This window comes from Chamaea fasciata, unplaced genomic scaffold (assembly GCF_029207755.1).
Source record: "Chamaea fasciata isolate MVZ Bird 193981 ecotype frontalis unplaced genomic scaffold, bChaFas1.0.hap1 SCAF_2, whole genome shotgun sequence".
NCBI lineage: Eukaryota > Metazoa > Chordata > Aves > Passeriformes > Sylviidae > Chamaea > Chamaea fasciata.
The window spans coordinates 37,635,775-37,654,422 of NW_027094087.1; the positions used below are offsets into that span (position 1 = coordinate 37,635,775).

Below are 18,648 nucleotides of genomic sequence, written 5' to 3' on the forward strand. Positions count from 1 at the left end.
AAAAAAACTCTGCTGAGAACAGAGGTGTAGAATGTCAATTTGATTTTTTTTTAAGAACTCAGAGTCACACTGCAGTTTTACAAAAACAAATGACCTGCATATTTTTCCTAGATGTGTGCAAGAAGCACAGTAGGAAATTAAACATCAATACCGAAAGCATTTCCCCGACAAAAAATCACAGAGCACTTCAAGACTTTCCAGTACAAGTAAAGAAAGTTCAGTAATAAATGATACAAAACCCACCAAAGGTAAGATTTGAGATTCCTTAATTATCATATTGTGTTGGTGTATTGCTGAGTCCTCAGACTGTGGGTCAGCTTACACTCCAGGAGGCTAAAATACAAAAGCTTTAAGGGGGAACATCAGAGATAGGACCTGCAAATTCTGTGGTGGAGCCGAAGAACAATGTCAACAAAAAACCTCAAATGAAGCTGCAGCCTGGAGCTCTACAGTCCCTAAAGATTTCTCCAGACCCTGCAAGGGAGGGAGCTACTGGAAGAAATAGCACAGATCTGCATTATGCCTAAATTTAAGGAAGGGATGCTCCTGCAGGTACACAGAACAGCTGCCTGCATGCCTGTGGAAGAGCTCATTCAACCCCAGCCATCTGACTTCTCTAAATGTTATTTTTTCCAAGAAAAGCTGTGTTACTACAGGAACACAAATGATGGTCACTCTGCACTTGAGATTTTCTATGAGGGCATTGAACTGGCGGTCCATCTATGTCTCCCTCATCCAATAAGACTCTACACTCACTCACTTTGGCACAGCAGTTAGATCTTGGAATACTGCAAGACCAATGTATTTTTTTGTTGTTACCATAACAACTGTGCTGCTGGGTTGGACCTAAGGCAGCAGCTGGCATCTCCACTGCCACACCCTGACAAGTACAGCCTTTAACTTCTTTTTTCCCCACCTTCATAACCTGTTGCCCATACACCAAGATTTCAGTCGCTTTATTTTAAGAGAATTACAAACTACACCCACTTTTCTGCTTCCCAAGAATCATTTCTGTCACGAAGCAGGCAGCAGAAATAACACAAACACATATTCCCCCAGTAGCTCACATGACCCTAAGCATGCTGAAAATCTCATTTCCAAGTAAAGGTGGGTATGAGCTGCTGGCATTAGTACGCAATGCATAGCTTAGTGAAAGGGTGGTAAATACAGCTAAAGCTAAGGAAAGCTTTTACAGGATACCAGTCATGCCAAATAAGAATCTCAAACATAATGCTCTCTTAAAAAGAAAATCAGGTAAGTTTTCAAATTAAGAATTTGAAAATAATGCTAAGAAACAGCATCTGTGAGAACAAACTCAATTGACCATAACATAGGCAAGGAAAAGGGCAAGAATGTTACATAAACACATGTGAGTTCTGCCACTGTCACCTCCTAGGCAGGGAGGTAACGACTCCATTTTGAAAATGTTATCTTCCTATCCACTGCCTCACTTGGCCAAAATTTCAAATACAACTGAGATGACAGGAGAATAGAAAAAATCCCCAAACTTTTCCCATTTTAGCTTTTTTTGCAGTCATTCACATTTTATACTGTCGTGTTAACATGGACATTAGAGGAGTAAACAAAGTGTACTATGGTATCTTGGTATCACTTATTTGATGAAAACACTTGCAAGTTTCTGACACTTCTATTATTACCACTAAAGGACACACACACAGACTGAAGAAAGAAACTAAAAGCAAAGATTAACTAAGTTTCTAACTAGCTTTTAAGAGGAAGTCCAGTTCGCTACAGAAAGCATAGTTCTTTTCAGTTCGCACTGCTTACCATACTCAGCTCTTACTCACCTTTGATTAATACTGACATCTATGTAAGTTGTGCAAGTTACAAACCATCATCACTACAAATACAGGGCATTTTGGAAAGTAATTTAAATGATCAGCAGTATTTATTGCAAATGAGCTTCTCCCTTTTACCATTTACAAGGTGGACAGTAAATGTAAACACACATGAAGAAAAGAAAACATTCATGAGACACAAACTGGTTTAATTAAAAATGTAAAGGAAAACAATATGCAGGAATAAAAACTCCAGATACATAGTACTTATAATTATGAAGCTGTTGCTGATCTTGGAAAAGCATTTGAAAATCCATGACCAAACATTCAGCCTTAAATTCTGTGGGATAGGGAGGGAATGGCCATGACCTACCAAGTCCTTCCGCGCTACTGCACAAAAAACTGCACTACTTGATGTATTTTTCCATGAACTTTTTGTGAAACTCTGATCGCAGAGTATCATTGACAAATCTTTTGTCCTTTTTTGTTTCGTCTATCCCCTTGGCACAGTTCTTGAAGACAACATCATCATCCCACCTGAAAACAAAGAAGGTTTTAATTTCAGTAAGCTTGTATGAAAATTAGGTGCGATATACAAAAACATATAAATGGAGTTTGACCCTCTTACAGAACAACTAGTCATTAGGATTTTAGTCTTTAAGAAAAGATGATCTATTTTTCTACCCCAAGCTATCTCCTACTCACTTGTGACAAGATCTGAGGAAGGAAATAGAAAGCAGCTACAGTGATAATTTTTCCGACTCTGAACAGCGAGAGTCAGCAAGGGGATGGGTGTGACTGAACAGACTGCACAGTACCTCCTTTTAACTTTGAAGTTGGCCTGAGGCTGTGCTGGCCCAGTAAGGTTCAGCAGTGGGTTACCACTCAGGATGTTCTCCATCCGAATTCTTTCTTCTTCAGCCTTTTGCTCTTGCTCCTGAGAACCAGAAATGGATACATTATTTTTCTAGGCCACTTTTTTTCTCTCCTTGGTAGAGATACACATTATTTAGCTTTGAACACTCACACAGATGGAGCTTTAATTCTTAGCTCAGACTTTTCAGAGTGGCACTTGCATATGAGGAGAATAAGGATAGAAGCAGAGATACTCTACAGAGCTTAACTTTGCTAATAAACTGTCAAACTAGCAATACTCCTATCGGCTCTACTTAGCTCTGATGCACCATCAAATATTCAGGTAAATTCTAGCTTTAACTTATACATATTATATTAAAAACTGAATACACATTAAAAGATTTTCTTTATCCTCATGAGAAAAGACAGTACATCATCCAATATTCACTAGATAGAAGAAACCACACAGCATGTTGAAACTTCTCTATTTTCAGCAGCTGTTTGGATTTTACAACTACAACTTCCCTAGGGACCAATTAAAAAGAATATTGAGAATCCCACAGTGAAATGAACAGAGGATGTCATAAGGCTATTTAAGAGTTGCAATATTAAGAAGCAGACACATGTTCTTGTCCTTGTACTGTCAAATGCATATAACTCAAGCCGAAGTGAAGCAATGCACTACAAGCAACACAAAGTAATTTCACTGCCCACACTTCCAAGCTCTATTAGCATATCTAGTGACTTAAATGTTTACAGACTTCAAAATTAATGTTTAATATTCATTTTATATGTTTTCCCAGCAGCTTTCACAAATACTGCAGGGAGTGTTCTTTGACGAAAGAACTAGTAGGCAAAAGAAAAGCAATTATTTAAATTACGATGACTAAGTAGGTTTCCTACTCTAAAGTATGGTCTGAAGACACTCTGGTTAAAAAATGAATTGAAGCCTCATTAGCACTGCAAGAGAATCAAACCATGGTTTTTAAAAATGATATTAACTAAAAACAAAGAGATCATAAGGTCAGGTTTTTCCTCAAGTTGGGGGAAAAAAAAAAACCTGCAGAAAATTGATTGCTGAGGACTCCTACAGGATCCCAAGAGAGGAAGCAGTTTCCTTGCTGCTGGAGTTTACAAGGTTTAAATGCTAAACTTGATGCTGAGGCTAGCCAGAGCTCTCTAGCTTCACACATTTAATCAATACTAAGTTATCTATCATTACCTACAATTTACAATATTTTTCCATCAAATTGATCAGGTATGTGAAATTTTAGATGGGCTCCCTACCCGTGGAAATGTTTAGGGCCAGGCTGGATGGAGCTCTGAGCAACCTGGTCTAGTGGAAGGTGTCCATGCCCACAGCAAGGGGGCTGGAAGTAGATGACCTTTAAGGTCCCTTCCAACCCAAACCATTTTGTGACTCTATGAAATTTTCTTTTAAAATACCTCAGCTTTCTTAAGAACATGGATTTAATGTACACGCAAATAACCAATGATGTGGGATCACTGGTAAAGATTTTACTTTTCAAAATCTACTCAAGTTTTAGTTACAAAAAACATTTTTCATTACACTGCTTCTCACAAATAAAATGTAGAACCAGCTGCAATTAATTGCCAGTGGGATGGAAGAAGCTCCCCAAAAGGGCACATTGCTCAAAAACAAAGCACAGTTTCAGGACAAGCCCTGTAATGCCCTTATTAAAATATATGCCTCGGAAAAACTTGCTCTTTCCTGCTACTGTATCCATGGAGCTTTAACACAAACCACAACAATTAGAAGTTATTAACACAAATCAACTAAGGTTTTGAATTTTCAAACAGCTCTAAATCTAACATTTGCAGTCCAACTTCTGTTATTATCAACCCAGTAAGTATGGAAACCCGGAGAACAAAAATATTTGATATGGAACAGCAATTTCCTCCCATATTAGAAATATAAACTCAAATTATACTTTTCTCTGTGGATCAGAGACAAGAAACTTATGCAGCTGCTTCTGCACAGAATGCCAACCTTTGATTTACCATTTTCCTTCCCCATAACATGGCATAGCAAAGAGCCATGAAATCCAATTTACTGCAGTCTGCTGCCAGGTGTTCCCACCAGAAGTCCAGCAGCCCTCGGATTATTGTACAGCACATGAATGCAGAGCACTGCTTTAAAACAAAGCAAAATCTTGGATACTGGAACAAGCAAAAAACCAGTACTCATCTTCAGGTACCTCCCAGGAGGTGATCAGATACTGTTTACAATCATTAGCGAATTTACAGCTGGAAGCAAGCATGTGAAGTTTTCTCTGTGTTGTCCGAAATGAGGTGGGCTCTGCACCATTAACTTTAATCTCCTGTGCTCCATTAAAAGTGAGGCTTTGAAAATACAACAGGCCTGGGAAAAACACTGAGAGCAAATGAGAAGGCTACAAACCAAAAATCCCTAATCAAGAGAAGGTAGCACTACTAAGACCATTGTAGGAAATTAATAGTCCTCTGTTGAAAAATGGTTCTGCGGAGGGAACTTGCTCCAAGTTTATATATGCAAACAGACACAGCAGTTTCTCATTTTAGAGCTGCACTCCAGGTGAACTCCTCTGAAGGTGGCAGGCAGAGCATGGCACAGTCTCATCCTCAAACTTCTTAGACATCAACTTCAGCTATGCTCCAAAGTTACTGAACCTGTGCATCATGCATTACATTATCTGAGGCAGCCATTACTGTTTTGAATCGGGTTTCTATGATGCATGAAAATGCATCCACACACCACTGACATATAGAGAACTACAATACACTCCATATATGATGTTTTTAGTGGTCAAAATTTGACTCTGACTGGAATCAGCCAGCAACTTTTCAGGAGAAATTGCAGTTCTTCTTCCCTCCCTTTCCATGTTTCAGATTTAATCTCATCAGCTCCTACAAAGCTGATTCCAGCACTCTCCACCATGCATGAAGAGAAGCAAAAAGCACTCAGTCATTTGAAAGGCAAATATTCAGAATCACTAGAGAAAGACAAAGCCAATATTAAGAATCATAAAAAATATGCATACAGTACTCTAATGTACTTCCTTACACACAGATGAACATTCTAACATTCTATACTAAGATTTTTAAAAGGCATGTTACACACCATCCTAATTTTTGACATAACCCATACAATATCCTTCAGCCTCAATCAGCCTGACATAGTTCAATTTCTGATAACAAAGAAAAGCATTAAGTGATAAAATGTGGTGATAAAAAAGAAAAAGCTGAATTAACATGTTTAAGAAGTGTTATACTACAGGCACTAGTGTAAGACTAAAAGAGAGATTTAGCCAACAAAGGACACCAACAACTGGACATGGTGCCATAGGCACCTGAGCTCACATCTTGGCAGAGAAGATACAACACGGGGCCAAGACAGCTTTTGTACTCACACTAAATTATGCCACATGGGACCAATCACACTCCAGGCTCTACTGGCTGCATCTCCACTAAACCACCATGAAGGCTAGGACACACAACTTGTACATTGACCCCAACAACTTGGCATTTCAGGCTCAACCAAATTCTGTCTACAGCTGATTATTGCTAGCAAAAAAATGCATTGACTTAAGTCAACTATAATTGCAGAGGACTGTTAAGTGGCAGATAAACTAAGTGGTAGAGGCAATCCTGGGAATTTCTTTCCTTAGCATATCTGTTTCTGACTGCAAAGGAAAGAAAAACATTGTTACCATGTTTATTTTGAGCTTAGTTCCTACCCTTAGCGCAGGGGAAGATTACTTTTACAGACAGTACTGAAAATCGCCAAATTACTCCATTGTATTAAAGTTAATTATGCTACTCAGTTTTTATAGATGTTGAGCAGCTGAAAGAAAACCTGAAATACCCACATTTCATAGAAGGCTGAAAAAAGAAGTTAGTATCTATCAAGACTCATTTTGTCATGTTTTATTTGAAAGCCTGTGACATGGGTAAAACAGGGGGCTGAGCTAAGATTTACTCTGATCACTGGAGAAATAGTATATTCAGTTATAGAGAAACTTGGTGAAATAAAACTGTTATGAAAACAAATCAAAAACTTTAAGTCTGCTCTCAGCTAAGCAAAAAACAACTGGATATTAAAACAGGTTTTGCAGAACTGCACACATACATTCAGCTGCTCACTGGTTTGAAGTTTCTTCTTAATTATTTCAATTTACTTTCTAAGGAAGCACTTGAAAACTGAAAAACAAGAGCACTGTAAAGCTTAATTTAGAATATTGAAACGTTTCCTGAAACTTATCCATGGATGGTTAACACAGACACTGATTTAGTGTTTGCAACCTTTTATACAGACCTAGAATTATCCCACAGAAATGACTTTCAAAACTGGAATTTCCTGGTCAGATTAGTGTCTACTAGAAACAATCTGAGATAAAATTGTAGAGGAAATGTCAGAAGGACTCCCACGCTCAAAGAATTTTTTAAAAACATTCACAGTATTTATTTAATGACTCTACGTAACTTCAGGGAACTTAAGCATTTTGAGAAGACAGTAAACTTTGAGAGGAACTGTTCACTTGGCTGACAAACTATTAGAACCTCTTAATACTAATATCGTCAAAATTAGATTTAGAGGATTTCTATGGAGATTGGTGTCACCTACAAGGGAAGTTAACAGAGAACAGGATGCCCCATAAAAAGCAGATTCTCATATTTTGTTTTTAATTGCTGTTTCACCACAGATCCATTTGGAAAGAAGCCATTCTCCTTCAATGGCAATTTAAATAATGGAGACTGAAGTGATGAGTGAAGACTATTAACAAAAATACAGTTTACTCTAAATGAAGTCTCAGAAGTAATTGGACTAGCATTTTAATAAATGAAAATAACTAAAGTGTCAGGGGAAAATCTACATATGGCAAAGGTTTGGGTTATATTACAGTAGTTTACCCACTTAATCTTGTTAAGACCCTGGGATGTTCCAAGAAGATGACAAGAAGAGACACATTAATCTGTCTGAATAACAATGGGGTTCGAGAATGATGCTCAGTGTGAAGAGAGAGCAGTCCAGTGCAGCACTGGACACTAAAAACCCTACTGCTGGGGTAAGGAGAACATCCATGAAGGTAACACATTACACCTGTAAGAGACAGCAAAATAAAACAAGTGCTATCCCAAATACTTCACGGCTTTTAGCACCCTCTAGTGACAAAAATAGAATTTCATGGAGATTATGATGTTCACACTTTCCATACATGATAAACGAAGCAGGGACTTGATTATCTGAGCTGCAATTTACTAACCATTATTTTCCTAATGCAAGTTTTCTACACTGAAATGTGACAAATTATGCTGTTTAATCTTGATGCATGATTTCAGCTATCAAGCAAAGTGGAAAATCCACACAGACCTAAGATTTCCGTTTAAGCACTGTGCAAGAAGGACAGCTGAGGTCAAAATCTTTCCTACACATGGCCACACTTAATTTGTAGTTCAGTACATTTCACATAGGAATACACGGTCGAGTTGTTGACAGTATTTTTAAGTAATGTTCACCATGTTGTTACCGCAAAAGACAATTTCATTGCTTCATGATGTGCCTCAAATGCCTAGATAAAGAGACAAGAGATGCTTTCAGACATCCTTTAATGCAGAAGACCTCCCACAGGCCAGATGGGCAATCAAGTAGCAACAATCTTCTACAGCACAATTTCTGCAATGAAGCAGAATGGTACAGCTTTTAGCCTTGCATACTATTTAAGTGCAAAACTGCAGAGCTCCCTGGTTTTACAGGACTTGTTGATTCTAAAGGAAAATTTTTATATTGTTAGGCAAGAACAGGCTTGCTGTTCTAGCCTAACTACAATGCTGCCAACAGCAGTTAAAACATTATCCTCCTACCTGCTCCTAGTGTCTGCTGGAAGCTCAGCCCTGCTCACTGCCAGCTAAGCATTCATGAAAAACACTGAACTATGAATGTGTATGTTAAGCTACAGGAAAGGTTACAAATAGTTCAGAGGCACTGAAGTATTACATTGTCAGAGCAGCCTTTGATTAGCCTTCTGATCAGCATTCTAATGTGTTTGTTTAGCATGTTCTAAAAAAATTACTTCAGATTAGTTTATACACAGGAGACAGGTGGCTTGGTTTTCTGACAGACTTTTTGTTTGGTTTGGAGTTTTTGTTTTGTTTTACACTAATGGATAGTAACTTACAAAACCATACAAAACTACTCCAGATGAAGGAACCAATGTTTCACGAAAGCACTAAAATTATTTAAGCCCTAGTCAAAAAGAGAAAGCACTTAGTAAAAGCAGATGAGGGAATGCTGCACATATCCACTACTTCTATTGCACCACCAGGGGAGGGTGTTTCAGCAGTGCAGATGAAATACCTGGACTCTAAACTCTGCTGCAATACAATGTTAGAACCAGTACCCAATACAAACCTAAAACGTGGTTAGTTTGACTACACAGACCCCTCCCAGAAACCAGTCCAAACCCTCACTCCCTAGGAGTCCAATCAATAGTTAGGAATTTTGTTAATGCACTCCATCCCAACAATCTCTCTTACGCCAAGGACATAACAGCACCACTAGCATAGGATTTAATCCCACTCATAGGAAAACATCTCTAAGTACAGGGACCTTCCTCCCCTCAAAGGGCAGAACACAGTGTTTCTGTCTGTAGAGAGAGAGATTATAAAGAGGTACGAAAGCTACATGTGAACTGAGTTTCCCAGTTCTGAAAAGACTGCTGCATTGTTATTTTGTTTTGCAGAGATATTTTTCAAATGAATTTGCCTGTGTATAATCACATGAAAATAGTTCTGGTCTTACAGTTCAAACTGGTGCTCCTTGCAACACAGCACCAAAGCTGTGAAAGGACAACTACTGTATAAAACTTGCAGCCACAAGAAGCAGCACCAAAAAGCACACATCTTTACTTCATTAAAAAAATTAATATTTATTGTAAAAGCTAGTTAACAAACTAAATTACACTGGATTGCATGCAGCTCACTAATGTCACTATAGCCTTTGGTATGATAGCTGAGTGCAGGGGACTTGCACATGAAATCAAGATTATCTTGACTCACTGCCCAAACAAAGTGCAGGAAGAGTGAATATAATGTTTCAGTGAGTACAACATTTAGTATGCATTATAAAGAAAAAAATTTTAATAATTATTAGATAGAAGAACAAATCCATCATACCTGAGAGGAGGTTTGAACAGCACTTTGTTTCCCAGTTCTCACTCATCCCAAGTACTTAGGGCACACTGGTTTTAATAGACACCAGTACAAAAAAACCCAGGTGTTTTTTAATGTGTGAGAGTTTACCTTTCGAGCTTGTTCTTCAGCTCGTTCTTTCTTGATTTTTTCCAGTTCAGCCAGAAGAGCTGCAGTGTCATCATCATCACTGTCTTCCAAGTCCTCGTCCTCGTCATCTTCCTAAGAGTAACAAATGGAAGGTAAGAATCAGTCTGTTCATTTATATTTTAATTAAAAACGGCCCTGTGCTGCCCAGCTAAAGCTACAATTTGCTGCTGGCCGATTTCTGAAGTACTTGGGTAGCAAAAAATACAATAAAGATAGGGTTTTTGCTCTGTTATAGTAAAGTAAAGAGAAAAATATGTTAGTGCTTTTGGGATGACTGCAATTAAAAATGCTATGTGTAGCTGACAGACTCTAGAGAATGGCTGTCCCCAAATCACTCTCTAATCACTGTGATACAAGTCATTCTGTGTGCCGGAATACCCTGTCCAGTACTGCTGGGACCAAACACCACAGGATTAAAAAACCCAGAGCTTTAGTCAAGCCTTTGACTTAATTCCTAGATGTCAGCAATAAGAAGCATATTCAAAGGCAAGCATTTGTTGCTCATGCAGTCAGACATCTGCACGTATCTAAACAGTTCCACCCTTGGGGAATTATTACTAAGCCAGTGGTAATTCCCCATGCTGTAAGTGGTATTTTCACTTTGCTAGATTTTTTGTGCTTTCCAAGAATACCATTACAGCATGGACTAGAATCCTCTGAAGCACTCTGGACTTTCACCACAGTACAGAAACTGTAAAAGGAAAAAATGTTGGAACAGTCTGAAATCTTTAGGCAACCTAGAAGATACTGCATTAACAGCAAATCCTTAATGCAGGTAATGAAAGGAAAAAGACAGAAAAGATACATACATCAGTAAGAGGATCATCTGCATCAAGATTTGCTGCAGGAATCTGGTCTAGCCGAGGCTTCTTAGACACAGAAGATGATGTTGTATGTTCTGTGGTGTAAGAGTTAAAAGAAAAAGTGTCTAAGTCACTTCATTTAACAGCATCTAAAGTCAGAAAGCAAAACTCCTCACAATTTGTCTTGCTTTAGAGTAAGAGAAACAGGCTTATGCTTTTGCTTTTCCCTCATTTCTCAACCTTAATGCCCATGTTAATTCCTCCCCATCAGGAAGCCTCAAGAGCAGCAATAGCATCCCAAACTTACAGTTTGGCCTCCAGAAGTTTTTTGAAGTCATTATTATTTCAAGCACAAAAAAAACAGATGTGGAGAAATTTTCTTATTATATATATCCAACTAGAGGATTCCCATCTAGGATGATCCCAAAGCATTACTGTTGGCTAGTTTGGTACAAACCACATCTGCTTTCTTCTGTGAATTTGAAAGCCATGCAATAGCTTCACACCTAAGCCTTAAGTATGAGAGGCTGTACTTTAATACTAAAAGTAAGTATTTCTCAAAAAGCTCTTTGATTCTGTTATTACTTCACCATATCTGAAAAGAATAACATACTTTCAAACAGATTTATTGTTACACTGGTGCTGTTACAGCAGAATGTAACAGTCATTACCCTTTCTTCCTGTCTTGCTGGTACAAGTACAAAAAAAAAAGCCCTTTATTAGCTGCACACACTTGTTGCCAATTCATTACAATTACACTGTATCAGCTGGGCATGCTTTTCTATTGCCTGGACTAGATTTATGCTAGCATGAAGCCAGCATGAAAGCCTGTGGACACTCCCTTGCACGTCAACAGTTCTGAACTATCAGGCCAATATCCTAAATTCTGCTCTCATGACACGCTGTCTGCAACTGCAAACTTCTTAAAACACCAAATTTCATGCAAGAGCAAATGTTTCACAAAGGTGTTGAGATTTTTGTTTCCTGGATTTTACCTCTGGTTGGTCTGTCTCTGTTCTTTTCTCTTGCGGCAACTCGCTCTCTCTCCTCCAGCTCCCTCCTGAAGTCGCGGTTACGCACCTCCTCAGGAGCATCCTGAGTGGTCTGCCTGGAACAGTAAACCAGGAAAAACCCTGAGGTGACAGTCTGCAGCTGGGGACATTTTTCTCATGAAGGCCAGTAAATCCTGGGCTGAACAGTTAAGGATAGGGAACAAGAACTGGGTTCCATGTAAATGTATGTTTATCCTCTCTTCAGCAGAGCCCTCCCTGTGCACGTATGCATTGCACACACAGATCTGCAGTGCCACACACTCGTGCTCCTTCTGGTGGCTCTTGAATGAATAAAAAGACCCTACTTAAATTCCTACAAAACAGGATGGAGACATCTGTCTGGATCTCACTATGTTGAAATATTCTGCTCTCCAGCAGTTCAATCCCAGTGTCCTAGCAGACATCCACAAACATCATGGTCACCTTTCTTCACTGTTTTACCAAAGGTGCTGCTGCAAACCCAATCTCTAAGGCTTACAGATAAGACCAGGACTGGAACATCCTTTTCATAAACTTTTTCTTTTCCATGAGCCCAGACCATGACCAATAATAAAAAAGTTCAGTAACAGGCAAAACACCTTGTAAATTACATACAGGGTCACCCCTCTTTTATATAACAACACACCAGCAAAAAACAGTGAACTACATATATGTGAGTCACATTAAGTTCCAGCTAGAGGCTGCTGAAATTGCAATGTATACCTTGAAAAGAACTAGTGAATAAAAAGAAGCAGCAATTGCTTTTACCTCTCTGTGAACCCAGAGCTGGAAGTAAGAGTGCCTGGAAGAAACCCCGACTTGAGCCATTACAAACACAATGTATGCACACCCTGTCATTATAATGAAGCACTTTATTTGCTTTTGTAATTAAAAACCTGAATTTGGAACCCTCATTAGAGCTGCAACATCTCCCCAAACCCTGTGCCATGCAAACAAACATGAGTGGGACTGAAACACTGGACTTTTCCTGCAGTGATGCAGTCCTGGCAATTTAACAAAGACAACTTTTTATTAGCTGTTTGGGAGGAAGAACTGAAGACACTTGATGCTCCCTCCATGCTCCCTCTCACACAAAAGGAGGGATTTGTTAAAACATACATTGTATATTCTCATATATACCTGTACCAACAGACTTCTTCCAAAGCAACAGACTTTTTATACAAAAAAACTTTTTATACAAAACAAACCACCAGCAATTTTCCCCGTAACAGCAAAATGCATTTCACAGCACCTTCTGTGTTGGTATTCTCCAAAACACTCAGCTTCCTTATGAATAAATATTCTTAAAAAACAAAGGGGCAGGAGGGAAGAGGTGACAGGGTAAATATCTACACAAAAAAGTGCAAAAGTAAAACCTGAACAGTAAATTCACTGACAAGAGTAACATCGATTAGATAAAACAAGAAAAAATCAATTTTTAGATTGATACATTTAATTTAAATTCAATCATACTGATGCCAGATTTTATTTACTCTTTCAGAAGAATAAAAAATTAATATGCATTCCAAGCACAGGAAAATATTCCTAAGATAATGTGATCTTTCTCACCGGTTAAAGAAATTTCTTCTCCCAGGACCTGCATAAACCACCTGCAGCTGAACATCAGCTGCAGTTTAACATCAGCTCTTCCAACACATCCCACTACCTGAGTGCTATTCCATGGCTCCCCTGCCTCCTCTTAATGCCCTCACCAAGTGGTCCTTAGCCAAAAACATGATGTGGTTTTCCTCTTTTTAAGATGTTCTCAACTTCACTTCATCTTGCTCTGCATGTGACAGTACCCCCTGTGGCTCAGGCCCAATGCCAACTTACTTTCCACTTCACTGCCCAAGATGTTCAGTCTCTTACGCTCATCTTCTTCTGGTAATTCATGTGCATGAACAGCAACAAATTATCACTAAAATTAAACATCCCCAAATCACCTGCAATGCATCTGAGCTCCTAACTCTGCTTTTGAGACTTTCACTTTTAGCCCACTTGTTCACAATCTCTGGACCTTGCTCAGTGTCGAGCACATCAACTTGTATTGAGAAAATTGCAGAGTACCACTCATAAAAAAACAGTCATTCCCAGCCTGCTTTGCCCTGACACTCAAAAAATCATACTAACCTGTATTTGATTTTAGTATGAGAAGGAAGATCTCTGCTAGAATATTGTTTGGATAGCTGGCTCAAGTCTCCTTCACCTTTTCCCCTTCCTCCTCTTGCAGGTTCAAACGTTGGCCTTGCTGCTGTCGTCATCTTCACTCCTACACAATCACGGGACAAAACAAGTTGTTACACCAGCTTACAGTGTAAGACACTCATTAGGAGCTACTTTGCTCCTGGAACTGCAAAAGCAGTGGCAAGCCTCACTACAGTATACCAGCTGTATATATACTCAGCTCATGATCCTCAACATTGAAGTAGTGTTTTATTAACAGAATGTGTGCAGGTTTCAAAGCAGAGTCTTTTCCAATATGCTTGAAAGATGATTCCTGGACTCTAACTTAAATATGAGGCTGTGTCTGTAAAGTAAATAACATCAGCCAGGAACTGATCCCCCATCCTGAAAGCAAGCAGTACAGTCTTGTAACTAAACTCTTTCCCCTCCTGAAAAACTGCAGTCAAACATGACTGCCTACTGGGATGACTCCTTCATTATTGCCCAGACCACTGCTACATACCACCACCAGAAATGCTGGCTCACAGAGACCACAGCGTGCCTAGGATGGTGCTGATCATTAACCACTGATGAACATCAGTGCAAGAAAAAAAGCTTGGATAAATGAAGAAGTTGTCACCAGCTCTCCCCTATAAACTGCAGGAACTCAGTACATCCAAAAATCAAATGAGCGGATGCCCAAATTTCTACTCTCAGTTCTACTGTGTGTAAGAGGGAAAGAGGCTCCAAGCAGGCTCAGCCACACAGACACCCTGTGAGCACACACTGTGCTCAGCATGGCCTGGCAGCACCTGGAGACCCTGCAAGCCCAAACCACTGTGCCAGCCAAGGGTTTGAGATGGTTGATCAGTGCCAGAAAACACTGTGTGATCAGCCATCAGGACAGGAGGAAACAGGGAAGTTGTGTCAGGGGAGGTTTAGTTTGGGTATCAGGAAAAGGTTCCTCACCCAGAGGGTGGTTGGGCACTGGAACAGGCTCCCCAGGGCAGTGGTCACAGCACCAGCCTGACAGAGTTCAAGGAGCACTTGGACAATGCTCTCAGGCACATGGTGTGACTCTTGGGGTGTCCTGTGTAGGGCCAGGAGCTGGACTTTGATGATCCTTGTGTGACCCTTCCAACTCAGGATATTCTATAATTTTGTGACCTTAAATCTGCTATCTGAAACGATTCTCATTCCTGCTTCACCAAGGCACACATATCCATTAGGCACAGCCTAAAGATATTTACGACAGGAGAGAGAGACCTGCACAGACTCATGAAGGTATCAGTCCTACTAGCCAGAAGGCTGAATGTTGAAAGGTGACAAGACAACTTATTAAAAATATTGAAAAGCAAAATATAAACCATGACATCGTTTCACATACCTTTGTGGCACACAAACAAAAGTTATTTATGCTCTGCTTATATTGTTATTTTGTCACTTTGAATGAGAGCACAAAATACCCAAACTCAGCATCAAAGTGGTAATATAATGTGTGGCTGAAAGTAACATCCCATAAGGCAGAACAGTGACTACCACTGAACTACTACTCAAAAAACAAAATTAACAGAGGGAAACACCTTTAAAAAGGAGCGAGACCATAACTAGCCTTGGCTTGTTAATCAGGGACAGCTGACACATTTCAGTGATGCTGTACAAGTCAGCTGAAGCTCAGTGAGCCATCTTAGCTCTCTTGGCACACACTCTGCCAGACCCATGATCCAACAAAGTCACCTGTTCCCATAACTTATCTGTGCTAATTATATGTAACCGGGGGATCCATGAAATCAGGTGAAAAACGAGATCTGGTGTGGCTGCAGGAAGTTTCAGGAAGCATTAACAAACTGTCTGGAAAGCATTCCTGCTTCTCTTAGCTTACAGAATTAATCAGTCACAAAAGACCTCTGAGATTGTTCAGTCCAACCTATGACCGAATATAACTTTGTCAACTAGACCACGGCCAAAATCTAGTCTTTCTTTAAACACCTCGAGGGACAGTGACCCCACTTTCTCCTTGGGCAGCTCATTCCAATGCCTTATCACCCTTTCGCTGAAGAAATCCTTCCTATGTCCAACCTAAATCCCCACTGGCACAACTCCAGGTCACTTCCTCTTGTCCTGGGAAAAGAGGCCAATCCCCCGGTGGCTCCAGCGTCCTTAGGGGCAGCTGTAGAAAGAGACAAGGCTCCCCGGAGCCTTCTCCTCTCCAGGTTAAACAGCCCCAGCTGCCGCCGCCGCTCCTCACAGGACTAAGTCAGTCCGTATTCAGCTTGACCGTCAAAGACCCAGACTCAACCTGAAACCTCTCCGGTTTCAGAAACACCTGAAGAAGCCTCTTCAGCACTACCAGGAGTTATGGGCCAAGAGAGAGTGACCGAGCTCGGCCTGTAGCTGAATTGCCTTGGCGGGCTGAGCCCTTACGGGGGGATCCGAATCGCAGCGCCAGGCCCGGCCGCAGTCCGTCCCCTCGCCGCGCCCGCCTCTCCCCCGGACACCCCCCGCCCCAGGGCCGCCTCTCCGCCTCCAGGGCCCTCCCGCAGCCTCCCTGTCGCCTTCCCGGGCACTCACAGCGCAACCTCCTCCACCCTGCGCAGCCGGGCCCTACGCCGCCACCATAGCTCCGCCAGACACCCACAATGCACCGCGGCGGGCCATAGACACGACAGCGCTGACCATAGAGAGGGGCGCTAGCGTGTCCGCCATGATGGTGCCGGAGCGGAAGTGCGGGCAGCGGTGGTGGCCGCCTCGATAGCAATGGCGGCCGCGCTGCGGGCTCAGCGCGGGGAGGGTCGGGGTTAAGGAGGGAGGGAGGGTCGGGAGCCTGGGAGAGATAATAGGGGAGGATAGAAACAATGGCAGACGGAGGAAAAGGAGTACCTTAGGCGTTCTCTTTATTCGGGGTGTGGGGGGGGGGTGTGTAAGGAACATCAGCCCGACTATAGGGCAGCAAGTGACGTCTGACGTGTCCGTGCCCTCCTTGCAAAGAAGTCCTTTACGTGGTATAGATGTCTATACAATAGATTTAGATTGGCTCTAAGGAAGACATTTTTACTGTGGCGGTATTGAGGTGCTGGGAGAGGGCGCACAGAGAAGCTGAGGATTCTCCATCCCTGGAAGCGTCCGGGGACGGGCTGGACGGGGCTTTGAGCAATCCGATCTAGTGGAAAATGTCCCTGGTCATGCCAGGGGAGTTAGAGCTAGATGCTCTTTAAGGTCTCTTCCAACCCAGATTGTTCTGTGATTCTGTAACCATTGCCGTCTATGTAAAGAAGCCAAAGCAAGAACGACGATGAGTAAGGAATTGATTTCCCCCTCTTAAAATGCAGCTCCTTGTGTTTATTGCTCCTTTTGGATGCACTTTATTATCTATGAATCCACACTAAGGCATATGAAGTAAAAGGCTCTCTAATGTATCTACAAATTAGCACGGAAACGTTTTCCTGAGTGCTCGACACCCAACATGCAGTTTAGAAGAGAGCCCACAAGAGGTCCCGCAGATGTTGCTATGCAGGGAGCTTCAGCAACAACGGAAATTGCACCCTTTTGCGTGAACGAGCCATCAGAGAAAGCCCTTGGACCAAGTCGGCTTTTAGTATAGAAAGAAACCAATTATTTTAATCAAGTTAAGCTTCACTCTGAAGTTGGATAAATAGTGACAGTAATTACTGTGTCACGTCCTAGGAGCTACACCTGCCAATAACCAAGTAACCAGCATTGCATTTTCTCATCTGCAAGCCTCTATCAGCACCCTGGGAAATGAGTTTATGATTTCTTCCACTACAGCCAGTTTAAACTCAAGATCAAACCTTGCAGAGAAGTCTGGCTTTGGGAAATTTGTGTTGTTGGGCTACAGATCACAGCAGCCTGAACTGAGTGCATCACTCTGCGGTGGTGGGTGTTATTCCTAGATTACAAATCTGTGGACTTTAAATCAAGAGACACTGACTGTTATGCTAATTTGACTGTCGTGGTGCAGCAGAATGTTGTGTTTTGCTCAGTAACACGTCCTGAAGGCAGTGCCTACTGTTCAGTTGTAATATCCATCTGGCAGAAGGTATCGAGTCTTGATTAAAGACCTCAAGAACTGAAGGGACCTCTCCTGCTCTTGGGTTAGAGGAAAAGGCAGCATTCCATTGTGTGTTAAAAACTAGCACAGTCCCTGCTCTGAACAGATTGGAAGATTCTTCAAATAGTAAAGGAATGGCTTTGTGTCTTTGGCCAAGATTGTTCCCCAGGGAGCTTCCCTTCCCCCAGATTGTGTATCAATGTAAAGATGTGTTTTATGGTCCAGGGCTTGGTTTCCTTAGAAGACATAAGCACTAAAGAAGGATATTGGTGAAGTGGAGGTGCCTGAGCCCAGAATCCTAAAAATACAAACTCAATGTTGTTGCAGAAGCACCTAACCTTCACAGGTCCACAACATTTGGATTTAAAGATCTCTAAAAACATACACAGTTTTTCCCAGTCTTGAACATGTTTGGATTTAGTTTAGGAGTAAGAGGTTTAGCACCATATTGTCTCCAGGGCCTAACAATAATAGCTGGTCTGTTTCCCAGCTCAAGTGTTCAGACAGCCTTCATCCAGTAATTATTCTCAGAGCATGTCCACACTCGTCAATATCAGCATCAGCTTCTCAATCCCTCTGGGTCAGATCAC

General features: G+C 41.1%; 1 protein-coding gene across 1 annotated transcript; it reads right to left on the reverse strand.

The window, feature by feature from the left end:
* Positions 1 to 1,987: 1,987 nt before the first annotated feature.
* CWC15 (CWC15 spliceosome associated protein homolog) lies at positions 1,988 to 16,668 on the reverse strand. The gene is made up of 7 exons (XM_066175707.1): positions 16,561 to 16,668; positions 13,957 to 14,095; positions 11,791 to 11,903; positions 10,802 to 10,890; positions 9,954 to 10,064; positions 2,618 to 2,736; positions 1,988 to 2,336 (listed from the first exon to the last, which is right to left on the reverse strand). The coding sequence occupies exons 2-7, from the start codon at positions 14,085 to 14,087 to the stop codon at positions 2,207 to 2,209; spliced, it is 693 nt and encodes a 230-aa protein (XP_066031804.1). The 5' UTR covers positions 14,088 to 14,095; positions 16,561 to 16,668; the 3' UTR covers positions 1,988 to 2,206.
* Between the last annotated feature and the right edge of the window lie 1,980 nt (positions 16,669 to 18,648).